This window comes from Poecilia formosa, unplaced genomic scaffold (genome assembly GCF_000485575.1).
Source record: "Poecilia formosa unplaced genomic scaffold, Poecilia_formosa-5.1.2 Scaffold21, whole genome shotgun sequence".
Lineage (NCBI taxonomy): Eukaryota > Metazoa > Chordata > Actinopteri > Cyprinodontiformes > Poeciliidae > Poecilia > Poecilia formosa.
The window spans coordinates 918,453-941,688 of NW_006799960.1; the positions used below are offsets into that span (position 1 = coordinate 918,453).

At 36.6% G+C, this 23,236-nt stretch overlaps 1 protein-coding gene across 1 annotated transcript in view; it reads right to left on the reverse strand.

Moving 5' to 3' along the window:
- Positions 1 to 23,236, reverse strand: part of gabbr2 (gamma-aminobutyric acid (GABA) B receptor, 2) — a 186,933-nt gene that overhangs the window by 81,056 nt on the left and 82,641 nt on the right. The window contains exons 3-4 of the mRNA XM_007547581.2: positions 11,893 to 12,063; positions 386 to 487 (exon numbers count right to left, since the gene is read on the reverse strand). Coding sequence (XP_007547643.1) covers positions 386 to 487; positions 11,893 to 12,063 — 273 coding nt within the window. The remainder of the gene's footprint in view (positions 1 to 385; positions 488 to 11,892; positions 12,064 to 23,236) is intronic.

Below are 23,236 nucleotides of genomic sequence, written 5' to 3' on the forward strand. Positions count from 1 at the left end.
TATATATATATATATACACACATAAATCCAAACTGTTGTTATATTACATTAAATGCCATCTGCAGCTGAATTTACTTTCTTACATACACGAAACAAAACAAGGGAATGCGAGGGTTATCCATTTTATTTCTTTTTGGCTAAAACAATCGCTAATTAACCAGTTCAGGGTTCAATACTGCATATTAATTGTGTCAGAACAGTGAAAGTGAAATCTTTTTAATCAAAATGTACTAAAATATCTAATGATATTGCAAGTTTGAATGTGAAAGTGGACATGAGCATGCTTATTAACTCAATATAATATGACACGTTTTACAACATAAAAACATTTACTAACTTAGGTCTTTATCTTTAGTGTGTCTTTAACACAAAAGGTCTTGCTTACCTTCAGCTTTTTGACATTGACACAGGGATCATTGGAAAAACTTTCTGTATCTGCAATGTGAATGTTTGCTTTCTCCAGTTCATAGGTCAGATCATTCCTCACCTGTGGGAACATAAAGGAAGAAGAGATCATTCACCATCGAAGATCGCTGCACACAGTCACTGCTGAAGTCTTTCTAGGTTATTCGTCCTGGCCCCTTGCATGTCCTGGAGGAAGCTGCCAGGAGTGACATGAACAGAGACAGACAGAGATTCCCTGAGAGACATGGCTACTCCAAGCTGGAATCATAAAAGATGAATATGGTATGATAGGCTGCACTTGATCTGGGGAATATTGTGGTTCACTTCAACAAAATTCAAAACATGTGGAGTGTTAAATTTGAATTTCCACATTAGATTTAGTTCACAGAAGAACCCAGCAGTGGAATTTCTATTCAGTAACTTGACGTTCTTTCAGCTGGAAGTTGAATATTTCAATAAACATAAAAAAAAAAGTAACTCGGTGGAAAGTATTGCTTTGATAGCGACATCATTAACTAACACTCCCTGGGAGTGCTTTTGTGTAAATGTCAATACAATATAAATTTAGACATATCACTTATTATCAAAGTTTGCAGAAATAACTTAAAAAAAAACACATCATGTAACATTAGCATGCAGAGCTCTTTCTAGGAAACGCTTCACTGATTTACTTGCTGTGTCTCTACCCAATGTTTCACTCAATCATTCTTGAGATTTCTTACAAACTGGCTAATAGAAGCTGGGGAAGATTTTGTAGACATTTTTTGTGCTCTCCAGTTGCAGTTCAGTTAAAACTTTAAGGAGTTTTAGGAGTTATCAGCTAGCCTGGATAAAGCACCCTACTGCTCAGGTCAGAGTTGCATACACCTTGCACATTTGTTGCATTTTATCACATTAACACAAATAACACAGTATTCCGTCTCAAAGAAATACAGAAATATGATTATGAACTGTGTACATTTTCAAAAAGAATGCACATTTGATGTCTTACAGACTGAGACTTGCTTCTCCTGGCTGGTTGACGTATCTGCTGCCCCTGCGTGTCTGTATCGTTGAATTGACTCAGTTGAATGGAGAGCAATGTGATAAAAGGAAGAGAATAAAGCAGGTGTCCCACTGGGATGGCAGACCGGCTGTGCTAGAACCTAAACAGTACTGTACTATTATTTTATGACTTGTGCACGGGAAATATTTTGAGATATTAACTAATCGCAGTGATGTTATTGCACGCTAATAGCCAATCGTGACCACTACTCCACGGAAATACAGCAGTGAAAGAGATTGCAGACATCCTCCATGTCTTTAAATTTCATAACCAGTGAGAATTTATTTTTTCAGACCCTAAAAAGCCATTAGGTAAAACTCTGGCATGCAGGAAACGATCAGCTGAAGGATGATGCATCCATCACTTGATGAAATGGCATCATTTTCCCAGACACTCTTCATTGTTTTGTCAGCTTTTATCCTTTTGTTGTTGCCTCAGTTTTATCACAGGAATGTAAATTGCATTTGAAGGCCTCTGTTTTGTTCGGCAGCCTCACTGACTTCGTTCACTGTGTCTTGAATCAGATTTCTCTGATTTCCTTAGGCCATGCCCTGCAGCTATAATCAGTCTGCTCCCACCCAGGAGCTTGGCACTCGGGACAGGCTGAAACATCAGAAGGTATTTGTTCTCAAATGTGCATGCCAAGCACAGTTGGCAGTGACACTGCAGCACAGCTAACGGATGAAGGTTCTGTATGATTGCTCTATATCTGTCTGTGCTCTGTACTTCACTCACGTATTTAGCTGTCCTAAATTGCTTTGGATATGCTTTTAAGAACAAGAAAAAAAAACAAAAAACTATATGCACACACTGAAGTGAAGTGCAGAAGTACTTGTACCCCCCCTTACCAATTCACATTTTCTTTTGTTTTTAAACCACTTGTTACAAATTATTTTACAATGTACAGAACACATGTTTCCTCTTTCTATTTTTTCTCCCTTCTTTTGGGGTGTTTCTCTACCAGGTTTCAACACATAGAATAAAACGTAAGGTAAACAAAACAAAAATAAGGTTTCTGAAGGTCTTAAGGAAAGAGGAAAGATGGGACCAAATGAACATCTTTGTCATGATTTGTGGTTGTTTGTTGTGAGAAAGAACACTGAGACCCAGGTTGAAGAAGACGAAGATGAAAGTTTAATGTTGAAAAAGTCCAGATGCAAGCAACTCGGGGGGGGGGGACCGACAGGCAACGTGACACTAGGGAGACTATCGCTTGACGAGGATCCGACAAGAGACAAAGACAACAGGTGGACTTAAATACACAAGGAGGGTAATCAGGAAATGAGACACACCTGGGAAGCAATCAACAGGGAAGACAGGACAGGGACAGGACTAAACACAGAAAACCTCAAAAATAACTACACAGAAAACACAGAACACAACAATATTTTTTTTTAGAATGAGGATTAATAACTTATCTTTAGATACCAATAGAACATTTTCTGATAAGATTTTATCTGTAATTTCCGAGGAAAAGAAGTAGCGTCTTTTCTTCATACTCAACACCGACATTCTTTTAAAAAGAAATGACATTAGGATGTAAAAGTATAAAAGGCTAACGCAATGCTATCATTACAATTACCATCACTATTGGTAAGTGTTTCAATATTGTCAATCTAAATAGGTTTGCTCCTCCATTAGTACCCATAAGTCTACAGAATCTCCACTTTATTTCCCTCGTGGATCTTGATGACCGTATCAAAATCGCGTCCTGTTCTGGTGCCCTGGAGAGATACCCAAATCACCCTGAACATCACTCACTCTTGTACAGATATTACCTCCGCTGTAGCGCGCCGAGCTGAAACAACAGGAAGGCCAGAGTGGATCAATATAACCTGGTTTTGCTCTTGAGAAACAGTTTGTTTGGCGATATAGACAAGCTACGACATCCTGTTGTGTTATTACAAGTGTTGATCTGATGCGCCTGGCTGAAGTTCAGCTAAAAGGAAAACATGTTTGGAAAAGAGAGGAATGGCAGCGGGTCAGCCAAGTGTTTATTAAGGTGCACTGGAGCAACACACAGATGGTCGGAATATTCAAAAACAACCGCACTCGGTCAGACATGCAGAATAGCAGAGGAAAAGGAAACAAAACACTACGAGACGTGAATTTCCAGAAATAATTTCTTTTGGATTGTCTTGTTTTGCTTCTGCTGCTAATTCGGACAACAACCACCACATCTGTGTTTTCCTGGATGCCGTGCTTTACATAAACTGAGAGTCAGAGGGGACAGATGGCTTAAAAGCTGGTTATCAGAACAAATGGGCAGTTTCCTGCGTAATAACAAACATCCAACATTGCCTGGGGCAGTCTGGGAATTCGCCGCATCAAATACCGAACAGGAATTATCCTACTTCCCTTCTGAGCAGGCCTGCATGTAGAAAAGCAAATAAAATTTTGCCACAGAAAACGGTTGCTGGACACATCAGAGGTGCCATGACAAAAACGAAGCACCAGTCTCCATAAGGAGGGAAAATGATCAGTGGTTTTAGCCTACAGAGTATTTCCCCATGTCAAAAACCTAGTTATGTATGGCAGAAAAACCAGCAGCATGAAGTGTGCAACGTGCAAGCACATTAATTTCCACAAGTTTGCCTGAACCAAACTCCCGCTGTAGCATGTATTGCAATATTGTACAATAACTTAAAAAAACACACACACACACACACATTGAAACAACACTTATAAGGTCAAACTGTGTAGTTGGAGTGAAAAATGAGGACTATAATTCTTTCTAGACTGTGTATGTAAACATTGGGTTTCAATTAAACAAACTTATGCCATGTAAATATGTTTTCACTGACTAAATCATTAGTTTTAGAATTTGTTGACAATACTATAAATGTTCTATGTAATAATAATAATAATAATAATAATAAAAAAAGCCATAGTGTTGCGTCCTTGCTGCATTATACTGCATACGTGTAAATTGCTGTGCTCATTCAGCAGACTGTACAGCCAGTCCGGAGCTTATATAAACTAGCGTGACACATTGTTGCTCAAATTGCCTGCTCTTATGACCGTACCCTTCGTTTACTGATGTCATGAATGACTAATTGTAGAGAGAGGCTCACGGAGCGACGCGAGGTTATTTATAAGGGAATGACAATTTAGTCAACTTTTGAGCAGGATGCCTACGAAAGGCAGAGAAAAGAAAGACAGGAACTGCAATAAAGTGGGCGCTGAGACAGTAATTTCTGCTACATTTATCAGCGATCACAGTATAATTAAACACTCGAGCGCAGAGGGAGTCGGGCAGAGGATGGAGTCCTAATCCTACTCTCAGTCAGGTCTGTCATCTGACTGACTGACTGATGACTGCTGCTGTGTTCCTGGGCAAGCCCTGTTTGTCTGGCGACTTCAGTAATGTTGATTGCTGTGTGTGTCTTTTAGAGAATGCGCGTTGTGTGAATAGGCATTTTAATACCTTCAAATACCTAGCCCTTACTCATACTCATCTCCAGCTGCAGCAAACCACAAATGCCCCATTAAGGGAACATTAGTGTCCGTCTATAAACACGATGTGTGTACAAAGTGTGTGTTTCAGCGTGGCCTAAAAATAGAAGTGACGTGATGACTTTAGCTTACAGGTTACATTCCCAGGGGACACCAGACTGTAGGTGTTTGTGCGGGACGGGCAAGCAGCAGACTGAATCCTTAACAAGCATTATATAACATTAACCTTGGGAGGGGGACAACCGAATGAAAGAGACAGAGGAACGCTGTGCAAAAGTCTTGAGCCGCTCTTGATTTCTTTGAAATGTGCCTCCAGTGAGCATGGCCTTTTTATAAACGATCATGCAAGTCTCAGTCACGAGTTTTTTCAAGATTATGAATGTTGTTCACAATTTTTCTACTTTTTACTCATTTAGAGTCCAGTACTGAATAAAGTCAGAGAAATACCTGCTGAGGTACCACTGTTCAAAACCAGTTCTTTGCACTTTTTAAAAAAGGTTGTTTTTTTTGTTTTGTTTTTTAGCAGAATTGTCCATTTTTTATTGGATTACTCAATTAATCATCTGAATAAATGATAGATTATTTGGTTACTAAAATAATCGTTTACAAGGGCCCTAAATATTTTATTTTTTCAGAGAATATCGTCCTCAAAATGTCCTAAGATGAAGGGTTCATGAGGATGCCTGTGTCATCATGGGTTAAACTAACTCCATGATCAAACAGGCTACTGTATTTCAGTACAAACGATACATTTATTAGTGCAACCATATCCCTTAGCAGTACGTAATAACAATGAGTCATACTTTGAGCCTTTATATGGATACTCTTCTTGAATCAACAGTGAATAAATAGTTCAAACAGCAAATCCCCTCTCATATGTTTTCTCACATTACAGAAATTGCCTATTTCTAATTAAAAAATGAGTGTATCCAGCATCTGCAGTACCATTTCCAATATAAGTTAAAAATGCCTTGTTGGACGAAGTGCAAGACAGCGTAGCTCTTTGAAAAAACCACTATACTGATGACAAAATACCGTTTTAAGCCAATCAGACTGTTAGCTTTGGTGTTTTTATTAATTAAACCAAGAACAAATTCCTAAAGATCCAATTTAAAATTGGTTGTTTTCCATTCACTGAGTCCCTGCGTTAGGTTGCTATATTTAGTAGGAAGACTTTACAAAAAAGACTTCAGAGGCTCAGAAACACCAAATAAAGAAAAAAAGGGCTTCACTGGAAATGGGCCAACATGCAAGTCACATCCATTGATAAAAAATATAATAGTATACAAATTGTTCAAGGCAATTTAAAATAACTTAAAATCTTAATGATCTGGTTGACAGATCACCTGGTTTTAGATATCAGCTGTCAATACTTAGGATTAGGATTATAAGTGTAAATTAAGGGAAAAAAAATAGCAGTATTACCAAGACTGGTACTGACTTGCACTAAAATATCTACATGTTTTGTTATTCCATCTATTTAAAATGAATTCAGTGACATGAAAACATTAAAACTTTTATTTGGGAAAGGCATAATTCTAAAACATGGTCAAGAAACTGACGATATCAATATTTTATTTTTCTGGGCAGGCTTTACAAATCTAGGCAGTTTAAATGTTAAATTACATACTTCTGTGCCAATTTGTTATTTTTCCACAGAATATAATAGCTGAGGGAATATTCTCCATCGGTGGTAATTTAGTATTTTGCCTTTGTTTGTACTGTTGTCATTCTGTGTGTCTGAACTGAAGAAAAGGGGATACATTTTACACTCAGAATTAGATTGGTATAACTACAGCTGTAAACAATATCCACATTAGCGTTTACTGTACAATGTGATTAATACAAATTAAATCATTTGAACAAAATATTAAGGAAAGATTATGCAAAAGCAAGTCTCCTCATTTTTAGTTCCCCCCCACCCCCTTATTTATGACTAATGCAAAACCTTAATTTTTCATCAGAAAAAAAGTGTAACACTGAATAATTTCCAAAAGTAACTGCAAAACAGCAAGCTTTGAACTTGACAGAAGATTGCAAGAATCATGAAGTGTGGAAGAGATGCTTGAATATTTGTAAATCAGGATTAGAAGCCAATCTTGTGGTGGGCTGATTGAATCTGGCTGTCTGTTTTCAGCCTGTCCTAAGCCCCTCGGTGTCTTCAGGAAGAGAGAGATAAAGGGATTTTGTCTCTCCAAGATTTACAATGAGACTTCGCATACATACTCCCCCTCCCCACATCCTACTCTCTTAGAAGTAAAACAAATTATCCTAATGTTTATTGCATTTACTTACTCTCTCAATGTATCTGTCATGTTTTTTTTTATTATTATTAAGATTTTCATACCTGATATGGTTTATGATACTGCAAGAATTAAAATCAAATGTATAAATAATGCTTTACATTATGACCACAGCCAGTGAAATGGGAATACATTCCTGAAACCTCAAAACTGGAACCCACAGCCCAAATCCCCTTTCCCTTGTATGTTAACATCATTACAGCATCAGTCCACAATCTGGACTGAGAAGGACCTGCATACATTGTTTTTTTTTGGGGGGGGGGAAGGGGAATAGCACAAAAAAACAGGTGATTTGATCCACACTCTAGACTCGCTAGAAGTCAGTTTCTTTAACCTGTCGCAGTTACACCTCACAACTGCCAACGGAAGAAGTCAGAGTTTTCATAAAGCATCACTACAAATTTTCAAATATTACCTTGGCAAACTGTGTATCATCATAAGCCACCAACTTGTGAGACACCTCAAGCAGGAAGGCATCTTTGGAGTTGTATTGTTGAATGTTTTTCAAGAAAAGGCCGTTGGGAGACCCTCAACATCATGCGCTGAACGGTTAACGTTGTATTGTTGACCAAACAAGGAAGGAACCTATATTTTTAGAGCGTCCTTAGTCAGAGGCTTCTTGATAACCAACTCGGAGTTGCATACAGCACCGCATACAGCAACACTTAGAAGAAACTTTGATAATATGAGTTACAGCAACACTTAATTTCCCTTTGGTCTTAATAAAGTATTTTTCAACTGAACTAAATTGATTATGAATGTGACAAGTGCTGAGTCAGTAACTAATGGTGATGATTACTTCAGCCAGCGCATAAAAATCTATGCTGTATTCTGCAATGTGCTGATTTAATAGACGCACATGTACTGCAGGCCTGACTGAATGCAGGAAGCTACACAAAGGATTTTTTTCCTCCGACCTGATGCTGCATCTGTTTGAGAGGTGATCCACATAATTTTTGAATAACCATTTTCTTTAATGTAACCATCAGCTTTGATCTAAAGGGTTGATTCATGTTCTCTCAGAAGTAGGACTTTAGAAGCAATCGATCCAGTGTGTTTCAAGTGACTCAGAGCGGCAACACTGGAGGGTTAAATGAATCCTGTAACGCGGTAATGTTCTTTGAAGAGCAAATATAAGGATCGTTCTATGTCTAGAAATCAATTTCAAGTTCTGTACACCAACGCCAGGCTACTTTGCCTGTGGGTGCTAAGAAATTCAATAAAAAGTCTTCTTTCACCAGATCCAAAAATCTCCTTTTTGGTCTTCTTCTCCAAACCTTTATGACTCCAAACTCCGCATCCATCTCCCAAATCAATCATCGTCTCTTCTCTTAAAATGTCCGAACGATCTCATTCTGGCCTTTTGGACTTTATTCACGAAACATCTAATATCAGGTGTCCCTCTGACATACCCATACCTGATCTATCCAACATCTTAAGCCGTGCAACCTCCAGTTCTGCCTCCTGCCTTTTCTTCATTGGCACCATCTCTGAACCATATAACATTGCTTGCAGTGCCTTTCCCTTCATTCTTGCTGAAACCCTTTCATCGCACATCATATCTGACATTTTTCTGCATGCATTCCAACCTGCTCGCACACACTGCTTCACCTCACTTCTGCGCTCTCCACTGAGCTGGATCGTTGACCTTAAGTACTTAAAAGTTCTCTTCTTTATTTCTACTCCGTGTCACATAACTGTTGAACTGATGCCCCTCTCATTTACACGCATGTATTCTGTTGGGCTGCAAATAGTAAAAGATATATCATCTTTAAAACTCACTGCCCTTTGTGGTTGGAAGATCTTATAAGATTAACTCCTTCTGAAGCTTTATTTAGGAAGGGTTTTCTTGTTTAATTGCTGTCTTTGGATTTCACTGTTCTCTGTTGTCACTACATGTCTTTATTTTATACGTGATGATTACACCAGTGACTCTTTATCTACATGTACCTTACTCCACAATGTCTGTGGTCCAACTCTGGTTTTGTGTTTGTGTTTTTCTTTTTAGTTTCATCATTTATGAACGAATCCTCCACTTCTCTCTCCAGATGGTGGTGATAGAGACCTGCCTTGATATCAAGACCAAATGGAACCAACAGAATTTTTTAATTTTAAAATTTCACAATAATATTCTGATTGCAAAAATTTTTTCCCATCTTGCATTGCTTTTTAACCTCACTTTCTTTTTATTGTCTCCTTAGGGGTCTTGGTCTTATGGGTTTACACACAACACAATATCCAGGAGACACTTATTTCAACCTGAGCTATTTCATCAAAAGTATCACTTATCAGTAAACAACAAATAAAATGTGATGAACAAATTAAAAGGTGACTTTTGCATCAGTTTGAGTTGCTCAGATGGCCAGTGATTTGAATGATGAGAGTTGCTGTAAAACAGTATTCATTTTCTGGGGTCAATATTTATTTGTCATCCTCCTTTTATAAATAGTCAAGATTTCCCAGATTTAATGATCAGCTTTTGTTTCAGGTGTGTTTAATCTCATGAGAAATCTCTTAAAATATCTAACCTTCAGAGATTACAGCAAGTCCCTTAGGACTTTTTGTGTCCCATGGGCAAAAAATACTATAGAGAAAATAACTATACATTTAATATAAATGACTGTCATCCATTTAAATCATACTCACAGTATCTTAATGATAATTATATATATAAAAAAAAAAAGTATTGATGATTAGTGTGCTCTCAGCTGCACCTATAGTTGGTGAATCAGCTTGAGGCAAAACATTCAACCTAAATGAGAGCGCAATAAATTGAGGCATATAATATTGATATAATGCTTCCCCATAATAAAACCTGAAAATGTCTCTCCTATATAGAGGCACAATGAGAAGAGCTCTAATGAGTTAACTTATTCAGGCCTGAGGCATTCTCTGGGAATGAAAACTGAATTACTCATATGTTGCATCAGGTCTTGATGAGTTAAACTGTTCTGGCTTTAGCAAAATCCACAGAGCACCGAGTTAGATCTATGGAGACACAAAATGTTGGGTAAGCAACACTATCCACAAATCTAGGAAACTTTCCTTTAGAATTTTCGCCACTGAAGTTGCTGGTGCACTGTTTTTAAAATTGCCATGTACAAGTTGATAAGTAAAAAAAAAAAAAAAAAAATGCACCTTACATGGATATGTCCATTAAAAATAGACACATTTTTATAAATCATCAACTGATATGTTTATAAAGTATTTGTGTTACTGTTTCTATGTTGCACTCATACTGGGATGGAAGGTGTAGAGTATTTGATGAACTTCTATGTCAAGACAGATGAAGTTGATTTTGAAAAGGTGTCATTGGCAGCCCCCCCATTTTTATTCTTCTTCGGTGATTTCTATCTCAGGCTGAAAGTTTAATATTCTATATACAGGGTATGTATGCCCCAAGTTGTTGTTAATTGATGAAATAGCACAACATTTAGAAATAAGGTCCTTCATGTCGAAGTGAGTGAATTTTCTTTAGTGCAGACAGAGCATTTGAATGAGATATGTTGAGAGGAAGTTATGTTATAAGGTCATTGCTATGATACTGGGGTAACAGAAATTCAGAAAAGAAAACTGTGATCTAATTTTTAAAAGAAAAAACAAGCAAAAAGAAACACTTATCTCTAACTAAACCAGTCTCAGAGATCAAATTATGACTGTTATAGTATTACATTTTAGATATTTTATTTCCTTAAAATAGCTTCTCTTCTTACACCACTAAGATGTAAGAGAAATGTGCATATGATGGGGAGAAAATAAGCCCCAAATTAAGTAAATTAAGTCTTACCCTATCAATATTAGGTCCCAAGTTTGTCCAAGAACCAACAGATATATTCATAGCAAATATTTTAACTTGAAGAAGGAACGCGCATATAAATAAAGAACAATGTTTCACTTGGCAGAAATGTTTCTTTTGGCAATAAAAAATATTGAGGCTTTTACAGAAAATCATGCAAACTAGACTCTAAAGGGTTGGTGTAAAAGATAATGTTTTAAGTAGAAACATTTATGACTTCAGTGGCGTGCAGATGCACTTTCGGGACCTTTGTAGACGTTTAGGGTTTGATAGAAGACATATTCAAATGAATGCAGGATTTCTCCTTTCAGGTATTTGACACTTGGGGCCTCATCTTGGACCCAGTATCTGATTTTATTTTACCGAGACAGGGCTTGCAGAGTAGCTACTCAGCCTTATTCTGGGGATTTTGTTCATTTAGAAATAAACTAAAATTTTGTTCATTTGAAAATAATCTTTTTGACATTTCTTTAACAATATTATTATGCCTAATGTCTAATTATTTTTCTTCTCAAGTTGTTGGTAGGTTATTGGTAAACTGTTACAATATACACAGATATCTTTCAATTTCAAAAACGGTCTTTACAACACAAGTGCATAAAATATAATCAAAACTGCAAATAAATGCAAAAAAATAAATAAATAAAATTCACCCCAATGTTTAGATATCCTAGAGTATTTGTTTTTATGTGAGTCAAATACAGTAAAAAAAAAAAGCAAACGCTAACCAAGAAATTAAAATAATTAAATAAGTTATTACAATTATGAATATGAAATTTCACAAACTTCAGCATTCTATCGTTAAAGTTAATGTAGTTTTCAAGTTTCGTTCAGGTTTAATCTTTATACCGTGGTCTTTATACAGAACACACACACAAAGAGCTGACCTCTGAGAACCTCTGGACATCCTGTGTGAGGGTCCCCACCCGGCTCCAGTTGTAGTAATTAAGGAATTTGATAACTGCTGGGTTCACAGCGTTATCGGACGGGACGGTGCGGAAGAAGTTGGGGTACTTCTTCTTGTCTGCCAGAACCGGGGTGGTCGCAGCAAAGGACAGCTGGAATGACAGAAGATGACAAAATAAAAATACAGACGACACTGAATCATTCTGTGAGAGTTAAACACAACATAAGTAGGAGTTTGCTTTCATGCTCTGACTTCTTTTGTAGGGTTTGTTTGTTTTTTTTGTAGTAACTACAAATAATGTTTCCATGTGCCAAACAATCTAGTTAGGTGAAAATCATATGCATTTCTCTGGAGTAAAGCGTTCATCATATTACCGATTCAACAATCAGAAATGCACACAGTAATTGGCTTTAAATGCATGTGCGAAAACAAAGCACCATTTCACATTTTCTTGAAATAGTCTGTGGTTGTAGTCTGATAAGAGAAAAGGAGCTTAGTGATTTGAATCATCCCTTGGTGGGTAAGTAAAACATATTTTTGCTCATTGAATTGCTTCTCAGAGATCTATGTAACTCTGTACACACCACGCATAAATGTCCTGAAACCCTGAAACCAAACGGTAATTGCCTCCTTACCAGCACATATCTCTAACTTCAACAGCTGCAACCAAAGAATATTTGAAGGACAAGTTCTGTAAACCGGTCTTACAATAAAAGAGCATGAAACTGAAAAAGAAATGTTTTACTGTGTAAACGTTTTGCAGGGCTTTTATAGGGTTATTGAACTAAAGATGGAAAGATGTAACAGAGTTAATGTGAACCAAACCGCTTCACATTTGTTCCGTAAATATTTCTACAAAACTGTTTTTTTTTTTTTTATCAAGACACTGAAAATGTACAGCACAGGTACTCTGGTTTTATTTCTCAATCAGATCATCACTCACTGGAAAGATCCAAATTTGCAGTTAAGTTAGAAATCATTCGTTCCCCTGGCAGGCTTTTTCTTCTTTCAACTAAGAAATGTGTTACTGATAGGAAAAGCGAAATGTATTTCTTATACGATAACACTAAAAATGGAGTTTGAGTTTTGAAAAAGTAAAGATACATATTTATTCGCATTTTATTTAAAAAAGGCATATCAAAAGTTATACAATCCTTTGCAAAAAATCACATGAAAAATTATCTTTATTGCATCCACAGCAGTCAAACTCTTCCCATCACTGCTAAAGTCTGTTTCACATGGGAGAAACACATTCCACAGATGAAATATTTTCCCCCATCTTTTCTTTATCCTACTATATAATTTGGCTTTACGCAGTACAATTTTCACATGCCATTCAATCTTTGGTTTGCCCATGTGTTTCACTTGTTGTTGTCCTTTTTGGCACCTTGAAGCATCTGACTCCCCCAATCATCACATCCCACATGTACATGTACTTGGCAGATGTTTTACTGCAGATGCCCAGCCTGAAACCTTTTGCAAAAGGGTAAAATGGCCACAATTTCCTATTCTGCCTGTAGTCTGATCAGTGGCTGTCATTAAGCCTACATTACCCATTCCCGAGTTTTTAGACCTAATGATGAATTCAATTCTCAAGATGTATAGTCCAATTCTCTTCTCTTTAGACCTCGAGTCCAAGTCACTTCTCAGGTCTCAGACCAAAGTACCCACCTCTGGCACCAGACAGAGGCAATATTTCTAACAGGCAATTTTTTTTCTGTGCAAAAACAATTTCAGTATTCAAATAAGTGTGCGTCTCAATTTTTACAAAATTATATTTTCGGTCGCGGCTAAGCTGAATTATGTGGGCCATCATGGTACTGAATATCTGTAAAAAATAAATAAATAAATAAATAAAATAAAACAAAGTAAATTAATTAATCATCTAATTGACTAACTTTATTTCATAATTTATTTTTTATTTAATTTTTGTCACTTTGAATAAGCTGAAATAAAAAATGTCAATATTATTTTAAAAGTTTCTGCAATCAAACTCTGGTCAGGCTTCCTTTAGTACTGGCAGATTTCCAGCAACTAAAGACAATCTTTTAGTTTGGTTCACAAAGATGACTCAGTGTCAAGCCAGTCTTGAAAATATAATATAAAAATGAAATAAAAATAATCTTTCCAACATCAGTTTCATTCCTCATTGTATATTTAGCTTTAAATCTCTTTCCAGTAAAATGTTGTCTTTCTTTATTCAAACCATGAAGAATATAGTACAGCAAGTTTAATGCTAATGTTAAAAGACTCGTTCAGTCTAAATGTTTCTTTGTTTGGATCCTCACCTAAGTGATATATGTTGGGATTGGTTATCCATAAATAAAAGGCTCACAAGCTTTCCTACAGGCCAGCAAAAGAAGTTAAGGAGAATACATGAGTGTGTCTAATCATGCTGACAGATCTAATAGCATTGATTGGTCCTAGTGGGACTTTCTCGAAATAGGATCTGCTGGTGCTAACTGTGTGGTTGGCCTTTGAATAATGAAGCGGCAGTTGCAGAGAGGTGAGATAAGACAAAATGAATGGTTGTATTAGCACACACACGCCGCAGTTTAAATAACAGCATAATCTCTTTTCGAAAACACAGAAAGCGTGAAATTTGTACTAAAAACACATAGAAACATACAGGAGAATAAAGACTTCAATGAACTGGACCCTTGAACCACAGCAATAAACAAAGGAAAGATAACAGAAGACTAGAGATGTGCGGGTTATGAATCCATATTCTATTAGCGTCGGTTGGTGTAAACTCACAACCAGTTGCCTATATGAACAGTAATAAAGGAATGGATGGAGACAATATTAAGAAATAGGCATGTCTGTAAGTTTTACAAAGAGATGGACATTTCAAGACTTAAACCAGGAACTCCAAGCTTCGCCACACGCTGGATTTCCAAGGATGCCATTTAAGAAAGTCAATTTAATGGAACGACCGGAACAACACTCTGATCTCAATCCCATGGAAAACTAGTTAGCAGAACTCACAAGGTGTGTGCAAGCAAAGTGAAGGACAGACTAGATTAGTTACAGCTTTTTTGTCATGCTGAATGCTCCTAAATTCCAGGAAACATCTGTGAGAAACTTATGGAAGTGTACCCAAAACATTTGATTCAAAGATTCAAATTAAATAGCTTAAACTGCAACGTTTCAAATAAACTGCATATACATTTCCTGACTTTGAAAAAAAAAACTATCTAAAAGAGGTTTATTTTTCATTATTATGGCACTGAACAGATATAAATAATTTTGGTTAACCTGACAGGAAAAAAAAAACAAAAACAAAAAAAAAAAACAACCTGTCTGATTTAATCTCAGTTCTTTGTTTTACAGAGCTCAGCTCATAAAGTACCCTAAACTTGTTCAAGCTGAACAGTTCGTCAAACCCGTAGACCGGTGAATTTTCAAATTAATCAGATTTTACATAAAATTAACTTATTAATAAAAAAAAATAGAACATCATTATAGACACTTAGCATAGAAAGCTAAAATGTTTCATGTGTTACATTGCCTGAATTTGTCAGTTTAGACAGAGCAGCCGCCGCACCCGTACCGAACAACGTAAAAAGAACCTGAGAATCACGACTTGCTTTGCACAAAGACGACCCGTCGAGACAGCTGAATGATGTGACGTTCACCTCTCCTCTCACTGCTCATAGCTCGCTGCAACCTCAGACCCATCATGCCAATCATGTTGCATAATGATGACATATACCGCACAGACCAACAGAACCACACCGCCACATGTCTCGTTTTATGCCAGTTTGGCAGCTTTTTATTTTCACTTTTTTTTTTTTACTCTAACTGTATTTAATATACACTTTGTTTTATTCATCTCATCTATACCATCCGAATCTACATAACAATTTACTTTAATCTAAACATTACACAATGAGCTGTTATTAAACAGCTTATTGTTTAATAGCCGTGTGCTTTTTTAAAATGTATATTTGCTTTAAAGATCCCGAGCTATTCCCTTAAGGACATGGTAAGCGTTTGTAAAGATACAAGAGAAGTTAGACATAAAGAAAGAAGTCAGTTACTTTGTTTTACCCAGTGAGTTATTGGCGTCTATTTGTTGTTAAAAAAAAAATGGTATGAGCTTGCCATATAATATAAGGTCCTTTCACGGTGCATTGATCAATAGCAGGCTCACTTGTCACCTCTGTGTCTAAGGGACTGAGGAGCAGGGAAGATCGGACTTCCACCTAACTTCACCTGTGCCGTGATATAAGCTTACGGGTACTTTGCCATTCTTCAGCTGTCAGAAAGCCGACCTTGAAGCAATAGGGGTCAGTGGCAGTGAAGCATCACCGTCGCAAACAGGATTCATGAGAGGATTTTCTTGTGTCTGGTAAACAATCAGGCCAAAAAAAAAAAAAAAAAAAGTGGTGTTTATAGCTTCTGCTGTTCAGGGGATCGATTAGGAGCCCATCTTTCCCCAACCGTGATTGGGCATGTTTTGGTCGATACACATTTTTGACAAAATTTCATAAACTCATGGCGCACATGTATTACACACAGTAGCCATATGACAGTTTTTCCACTCCAGTTTCATCATTTCATCACTGCTGACAGATGTGTATTTTTTTATGTCTTACACTCAGACTACATAGCATTGCTGAATGCTACACACAAACTCTGGAAGTTGAAAATATTGAGATTCCACAGAGAAAGGCGGGAAGAAGCGCAGTTTGTCTGACGGTATTCTGCCACCTACCTCTATAAACTATTCTATTTATAAATTGAGATTTGATACCATAACCTGGGCTTCCTGCAGCTGCCACTTGGCTGTCTATGAAAGATTAATGAGCAGATGCTGAACTGTAGAGACCATTATTGTTTTTTTTCTTCTCTCCTTTCCCTCCGTCTCCTTCTATTCATCTAGCAGTGACTTTTCTTTTCTGTTTGTTTTGTTCATGGTTCTTTTTTGTGAAGGATTGTCCTTTTCACAGTGATGAAGCAATCTTTTACAAAGTTTTTTTTTATTAGAGCTGTGCCATCATTATTTTTTTTTCTAACTATTTGTGAAATTTCTTTCCCACAGTGAATTAAATGAGTGAAATGAAATCCTCTTTTTTTCCCCCCCGTTTCAGAATATACTACTGCAATAAAAGAACAAAGTAAGTCTTGTTGGACATTTCTACACAAGGTGCCGTGTGTTTCTCAGTTTATAAAAACGCAGTATATGAGCAGCACAGGGGAAGCCCACACACAGGCAATTTATGCTACGAGGAGGCAAACATTTTCCTAGAGGCAGCCAACATTTGCAAATTACTATCTTTTCAGCTGGCAGACATCTTGTTTTTTTATTTATTTATCCCTCTCTCTGTGTATCCATCTCTTTCATTTTGCTGCAGATCGCTGCAACAGCTGATTCCTAAAAGACATCGTCAGTCCCACTTGGTCCAATAATATTCTGAAATGACTCTTTTTCTTGATTTTCAGTTAAATCGTTAACGTAGGCAACAATAAGTTAAGCCTCAGAAGAAAGCGGGAAGTGGAAAATAAACACAGAGTCACAGGGAGACATAGAAAACACCCAGATGCTCTCATTCTTCTTTGCTTATTTCGCCACTGTTCTTAAAGGGAACCAAGATGCAGTTTTCATACAAAGCAGGGACAAAATTTAAGATGCTAGAGTGCGCAGGCTACCTTCATTTACACGGTAATTCATAACAGATAGAATTTATAATACTTGTGATGCTTATTGAGATAATGGGATTGTTCCATGCAAAACAGCTCCTTACACTAAGCAAGCACACAGCGACAGTGGAAAGGAAGTCTGCGTAAGCCGTCTGTCTCAGTCACACAGTCCACTTAGTTGTAAAAAGTAGATAGTTTCATTTTCTTTAATTTAACAAAAGATCATCAAGATGCTGTTCCACTAACATGTGGTACGTGGGCATGTCTAAAAGGCTTTTACATGGCTCTGAATTTTAAAACATGCAGCTATTTTGTATGAAAAGGAAGTCCAGCCTTGCAAATTAAGTATGTGTTTTGCTTATAATGTTCCCCATTTTGTATAGCATGGGTGCTTTAGAATTAGGGGATGATTAATATAAGAAAGGGAGAATTTACTTCTGTCTTAACACCTGCTTGCTTTTTGCTTTTTTCCATATTTAATTATCACACCATTACCTGGTGACAAAAAGACTTGTTTCCCTCAATTAGTCAAATACTTGTTAGCTAAAGGAATGATTATGTTGCTCAGACTGTCCATGCATATATTTTCATTAATATATCACACCATACCAATTGAAGAACTTTACGACTCTGAAAACAACAAGACGGCTCACCAAGTAGGAAATATAATGGAGTAAAAGAGTCATTAAAGCAGACACCTCAAATAACAGAATAAAACTTGAGGTTGTATAAAAAAAAAAAAGAGTCCACATATTTAAAGTGAGAGAGTAAAAGCTAGTTTTTAAACGGGCTTCATGAACAATTAAAAAGTTTCTCTCCAACTTGTGCCTTGAAACGCTAAAGTACAAATACGTGTAGTACAATGTGTGCTACTGGTTTAACAGTCAGAAGTGCTGCTAAACATTTCATTTCGTTAGTTACTGTCCGTCTTTCTCAGTAATCTCCTCTCATTCATATCTACATGAGCTACTCAATTCATGGTAGTTGGCCGTATACAGCGGGTAGCGGCACTGAATAATCAAATGTAGCTCGTCTCTCAGCTTTCCAACATGTGACCCACCATAGGCTTGCTGGATTACTGCTGACAGATTATTCCTCAAGAGCCACAGAAGGGGGGAGGATCTGTGGTGTAAGTATTTGACATTGTTCCATGCCAATCGTTGACATTAGTCTAACAAAATTTGGATCATCTACCAGGAACACTGCAAAGAGCATGAGTTTCTGTAGTGTAGTGGTTATCACTATGATTTTTTCTTTAGAAAAAATTGCGGGAAAGTAAAAGCTATTTTCTAAAAGCATGAATGAATATCAGATAGTCAAATGTACAAGATGCGCTTTTTTTACTTAACAGGCAAATTATTCTGTTTGTATTAATTTATTCATTTGATTAAGATAATTATTAATGTTTAAAATAGGTAATGAAAATCAACATGGTGAAAAAATGACCTTTTACCATTTACTAGTTTTCATAATAAACTGCAGTTGACTGCATTGTTTTATGACCTAGGGTCAAACTGGAATTTAGGTAATTGAATTTTGAATCATTTTATGAAATTGGACTGAATTCACTGTGCATCTCCATTCGTTAGTTCTGTATTTGTTTTGTTAAGTGGATTGGGACATTTGTTGTGAATAACTGCTGAATAAATAAACTGGGTTGCGCTGAATTAACTGCTCGAACATGGATTATTCAACGTTGATTACAGATTCTTTAAAGCACAGTTTGTATTTGTGAAACCTTTCATCTGTTTATGAAAAGAAAAAAAAAAAAAAGATCTTGTATTTATCAAAAATACGTCCGCAATCTTTGTCTAACTTTGAGTGAAATCTTCTCTCTTCTTAGGAAAATCCCACATCATGTACAGTATCATTTAATCTCTTGAGTTACAACACATTCATTGGAGATGGTTACAAATAGGGCTGTACAATGTATTTAACATATATCGCTATTAGATTATTGATATGCCTAACATTACCATCTTAGAAAATAGATAAGAAAATTGTTAAGAAAAGGTTTGCTGATTTTTTTTAAATCTAGCAGCGCTGGTTAAAACCAAAAAGACGTGCCTGAAAACAGAGTCTGAAAGACAGAGAGGCCCACTGACAAATTCTCTCCACATAACATCTGTTCTGGAGCCCTGGTGCCAGTGGGAACGGGCCTGCTGCAGCACTGATTGCAGCCATCTACTTTAGCCCAACACATTGTGATTGCACTTTGCCACAGTCTTCACCCTGTGTTAAATCTTAGCCTGTCACGGAAACTCTTAGCGAGAACATTCTGATTTTCTCTCCTCCTCTGCTTTGCATTAACCATTAACCATTCTTCTGAGTGCAGGGGCAGTCTTGAGAAATGCTCCCTGTGAGCTGCCTCCGTCTTCTTTCCCGACAGTGCTCTATATATGTATATTTATATATTTATCTGAACGAGTGGTTAATGAATACCTTCTAAAACATATAGAATTGATCTACTGAAGCCGAAAGGCATTTTTCAAACCAACATAATGCACAGCACGAGAGAAAAGTCACTGACATATATCATTTTTGGAAAGGATTACAAAGCTGAGAAAAAACACACAATAAATACAAGGAATAAAAGTGAAACTTCTCGCAGGTGGTCAACGTACAAAGGATTTGAACCTAACATGTTCTTTCTGCATGGTAACACTGCTAACAGCATCACCCTTGCTTGGCTCATTCATCTTTATTTCATCCGTGCTACATCTTGCTTTTTTGTCTTGAATTATTATTCACTTGACAAATGTAGCATGGAATCATTCATCTTAACTGTCATTCATTCAAGTGATAAAAGCTTTGCTGGATCCCAAAGAAGAGAACGCTTCACCAGTGATTAAAATGTTCCTACTCAATTTGAGTGGCTACTCTACTGCCACAATCGTCAAAAATCTCCTTTGCGTTGCTTTTTTATTGTGCAAGTAATCACTTTTGCCTTCTAAGCATAATCTCTGCCTCCGAGACAATATTTAGGTAAACTGATGTTTTTTTTTCTTTTTTTTTTTTTTCCAAATTCGCCAAAAACAGTAATGTACAGGCAAGGGGTCAAGTTCATTTCAACCAAACCGAGACCTAAGTTTTTTGGCGTTTGCGTTTGTTTGCACATTCTCCCCTCTCCAAACAAATCAGTTTCTAGACAAATGGACCAAAGTTCAATTAAAGCAGACTAAGCAGAGCTAAAAACAAGGCTAGTGTAAATACACCCTTGAATATAAAGCTCTCCACCTTTTTTTTGGGGGGGGCACTCCAACAATCTTTTACAGTGGTACCATAATCCAGCCTTTTATTTTAATGGTTCATACATTTTAACATAGAAGGTGTATAAGCTATTTAGGTATTTGATGGCAAAATAAGCATTACTAAAGACAAAGGTGCGTGTGGGTAGTGAAAACTACCCAAAGCAGCAAATGGCTTTGTTATGCAGCACCACCAAGGGAGTCCTTGAAGAAAACAGACTGAAGCATGATACTGAGTGAAACATCTGTCTGACATCATTGCCATCGAGCTTCAGCCAATCAAATCAACAAAGTGCTGTAAACAAAGCCAGAGATCCCGTTATTGACTGTTGACACTGTTGTTTCTTTAGGGATATCAGTGTAAAAAGGTTGAATATAAAGTGAACACGAGATCTCCCAAATTAGTTTTTATAAAACATTTAGAAACAAATCTTTTTGTTTCACTTAGCAATTGTATTCTGTTCATGTGGGTCATATGGAATTATGAGTTACAGAAATGTTTGTGGTTTTATTGTCGTAAAAGGTACAAATGCCATCTGTGTTTTTCTAGGTACTAAGTGACAGCTTTAGTGGACTTTTGATTAAAGTTGACAGAATTATTTCATTTCTCTGAATTAAAATGTTCAAGTTACTTTAGCTAGGAAAAATAACCTGGAAATACTTTTAGCGAAGCCCAAAATCATGCAGAATGTAAAGCATCCATTGCAAACTGTAGTTTGACAAATAAAAATGTTGAAGGCTAATTCCCAAGCTAGGCCAACCCAACACTGAAAATGACAGAAGTTGTACGTTTTCAAATGTTCCACCATGCTAAAATATTAGAAAATATTTCTACAACAGTACACAAAAAAAAAAAAATCTAATTGTTTTAATCGCAAAAAAAAAAAATCAAACGTCTATCAGCGCTTGGAGTTTATAAAAAAACAAACAAAAAAAAAACAGATCCCACAATGCTTTGGGAAGAAGACCTTCAGAAGAGCTGCCACCTACCTTTCATTTCTCCTCTATCTTTCTTCTATAGTCTGACCATGATTATAGTGCCATACAAGGCTTTGTTGCAAACGTGACTTGGATATAAACGCCTGTTCCCACACTCAAAGCGCCGGGTATATATCAGCGACTCATCGCTAAGACACAGGCTTCAAGGTCCCTCAATGTGAAACATGCCATTAGGTTTTTTCCTGTCTTTCTCTCTGGCTTTCTTTGCTTGAGCTCTCAGTTGCAATAGCAAGTCCTCTTTAGTTTCCTGTGTAGATACATTTTAGATACATCTTCCTGGATGCATACTATTGAAGGCACAAAGATTGGTTTGGGAGCCTACATGCAAGTTTATTAGACCAGATTTAGCTCCTGTTGCTTGGCCCTATTGATATTTTATTGGTAAGAACAATAGCTATGTGAGGAAATAGAAATATTGTATTCCAGTTTAAGATTTTCTAAATCTATTGACATGCCCCAATGTCCTTCAAATGTACTATTTTTTTCTTTATGTCTGGTGGATCTCAGCCAACTTTCTAAAAGCCCTTCTTGTTGATCCACTGTTCTTTTGCCATAAGGAGAAGTGATGAAACCAAAGGCACCTTCAGATAAATTAGACTAAATAGGAGGACTAGAAGCAAGCCAAGGTAAGGTCTTTACTGCTTTGAAAAGTTTGTATCTCCCATAATTGTTGTGTACTTTGTTCCCAAAGATTCTGACATTTTCTTTCATACTTCTTCATTGTTATATCTAATCTTTGGTTCCCTAGGCTTTCTCAATGTTTTTCAAGGGATTATGGACTTCAGATGCTTTTTTATGAACCTTCTATACAATTTATCTACCTGCTGGTATTGTCAAGATTTTGCCTAAACAAGGAAAGTTAAAGAAGTGCTTGTTAATAAAAACTATCTCTGCCAAATGACTAGTCTCTCATAGTCACGTCTTTGAGGGAAAAAAAACAAACAAAAAAAACAGGATCCAGTTATAAAAACTGAAAATAGAAAATTTGGATTCAGGAGCATTTCCAAGATAAATGATTCATAGGCATTGGTTTAGTTGATGATCAACAAAAGAAACATTTGTATTCAAAGTACTGGTTAGAAAATGAATAGAAATAGCATTTAATGTCCATAACTATTTCTCAAAGACAACTACACTGAGATTTTATAGACTGAGAGGTGAAAATTGAAAAATTAAAATAATTACACATGAATACTTGATGGTCTCTGCATCATTCCTACAAGGTTCAATACTGTGTGAACTTATCAATCATGTTTATTTGCCAAGCACATTTCAGCAGTTACATCATAAAAAAACAAAAAACGTAGTCATAGAAGACCCCAATCAACAATCAAGAAAATTTTAACATTTTGCCAAGGGCCGTCAATGCACATCAAAGTGTTGGTCAATGTTCTAGACAGGTGGGTTTTTAGTCTAGATTTATAGGTGGCA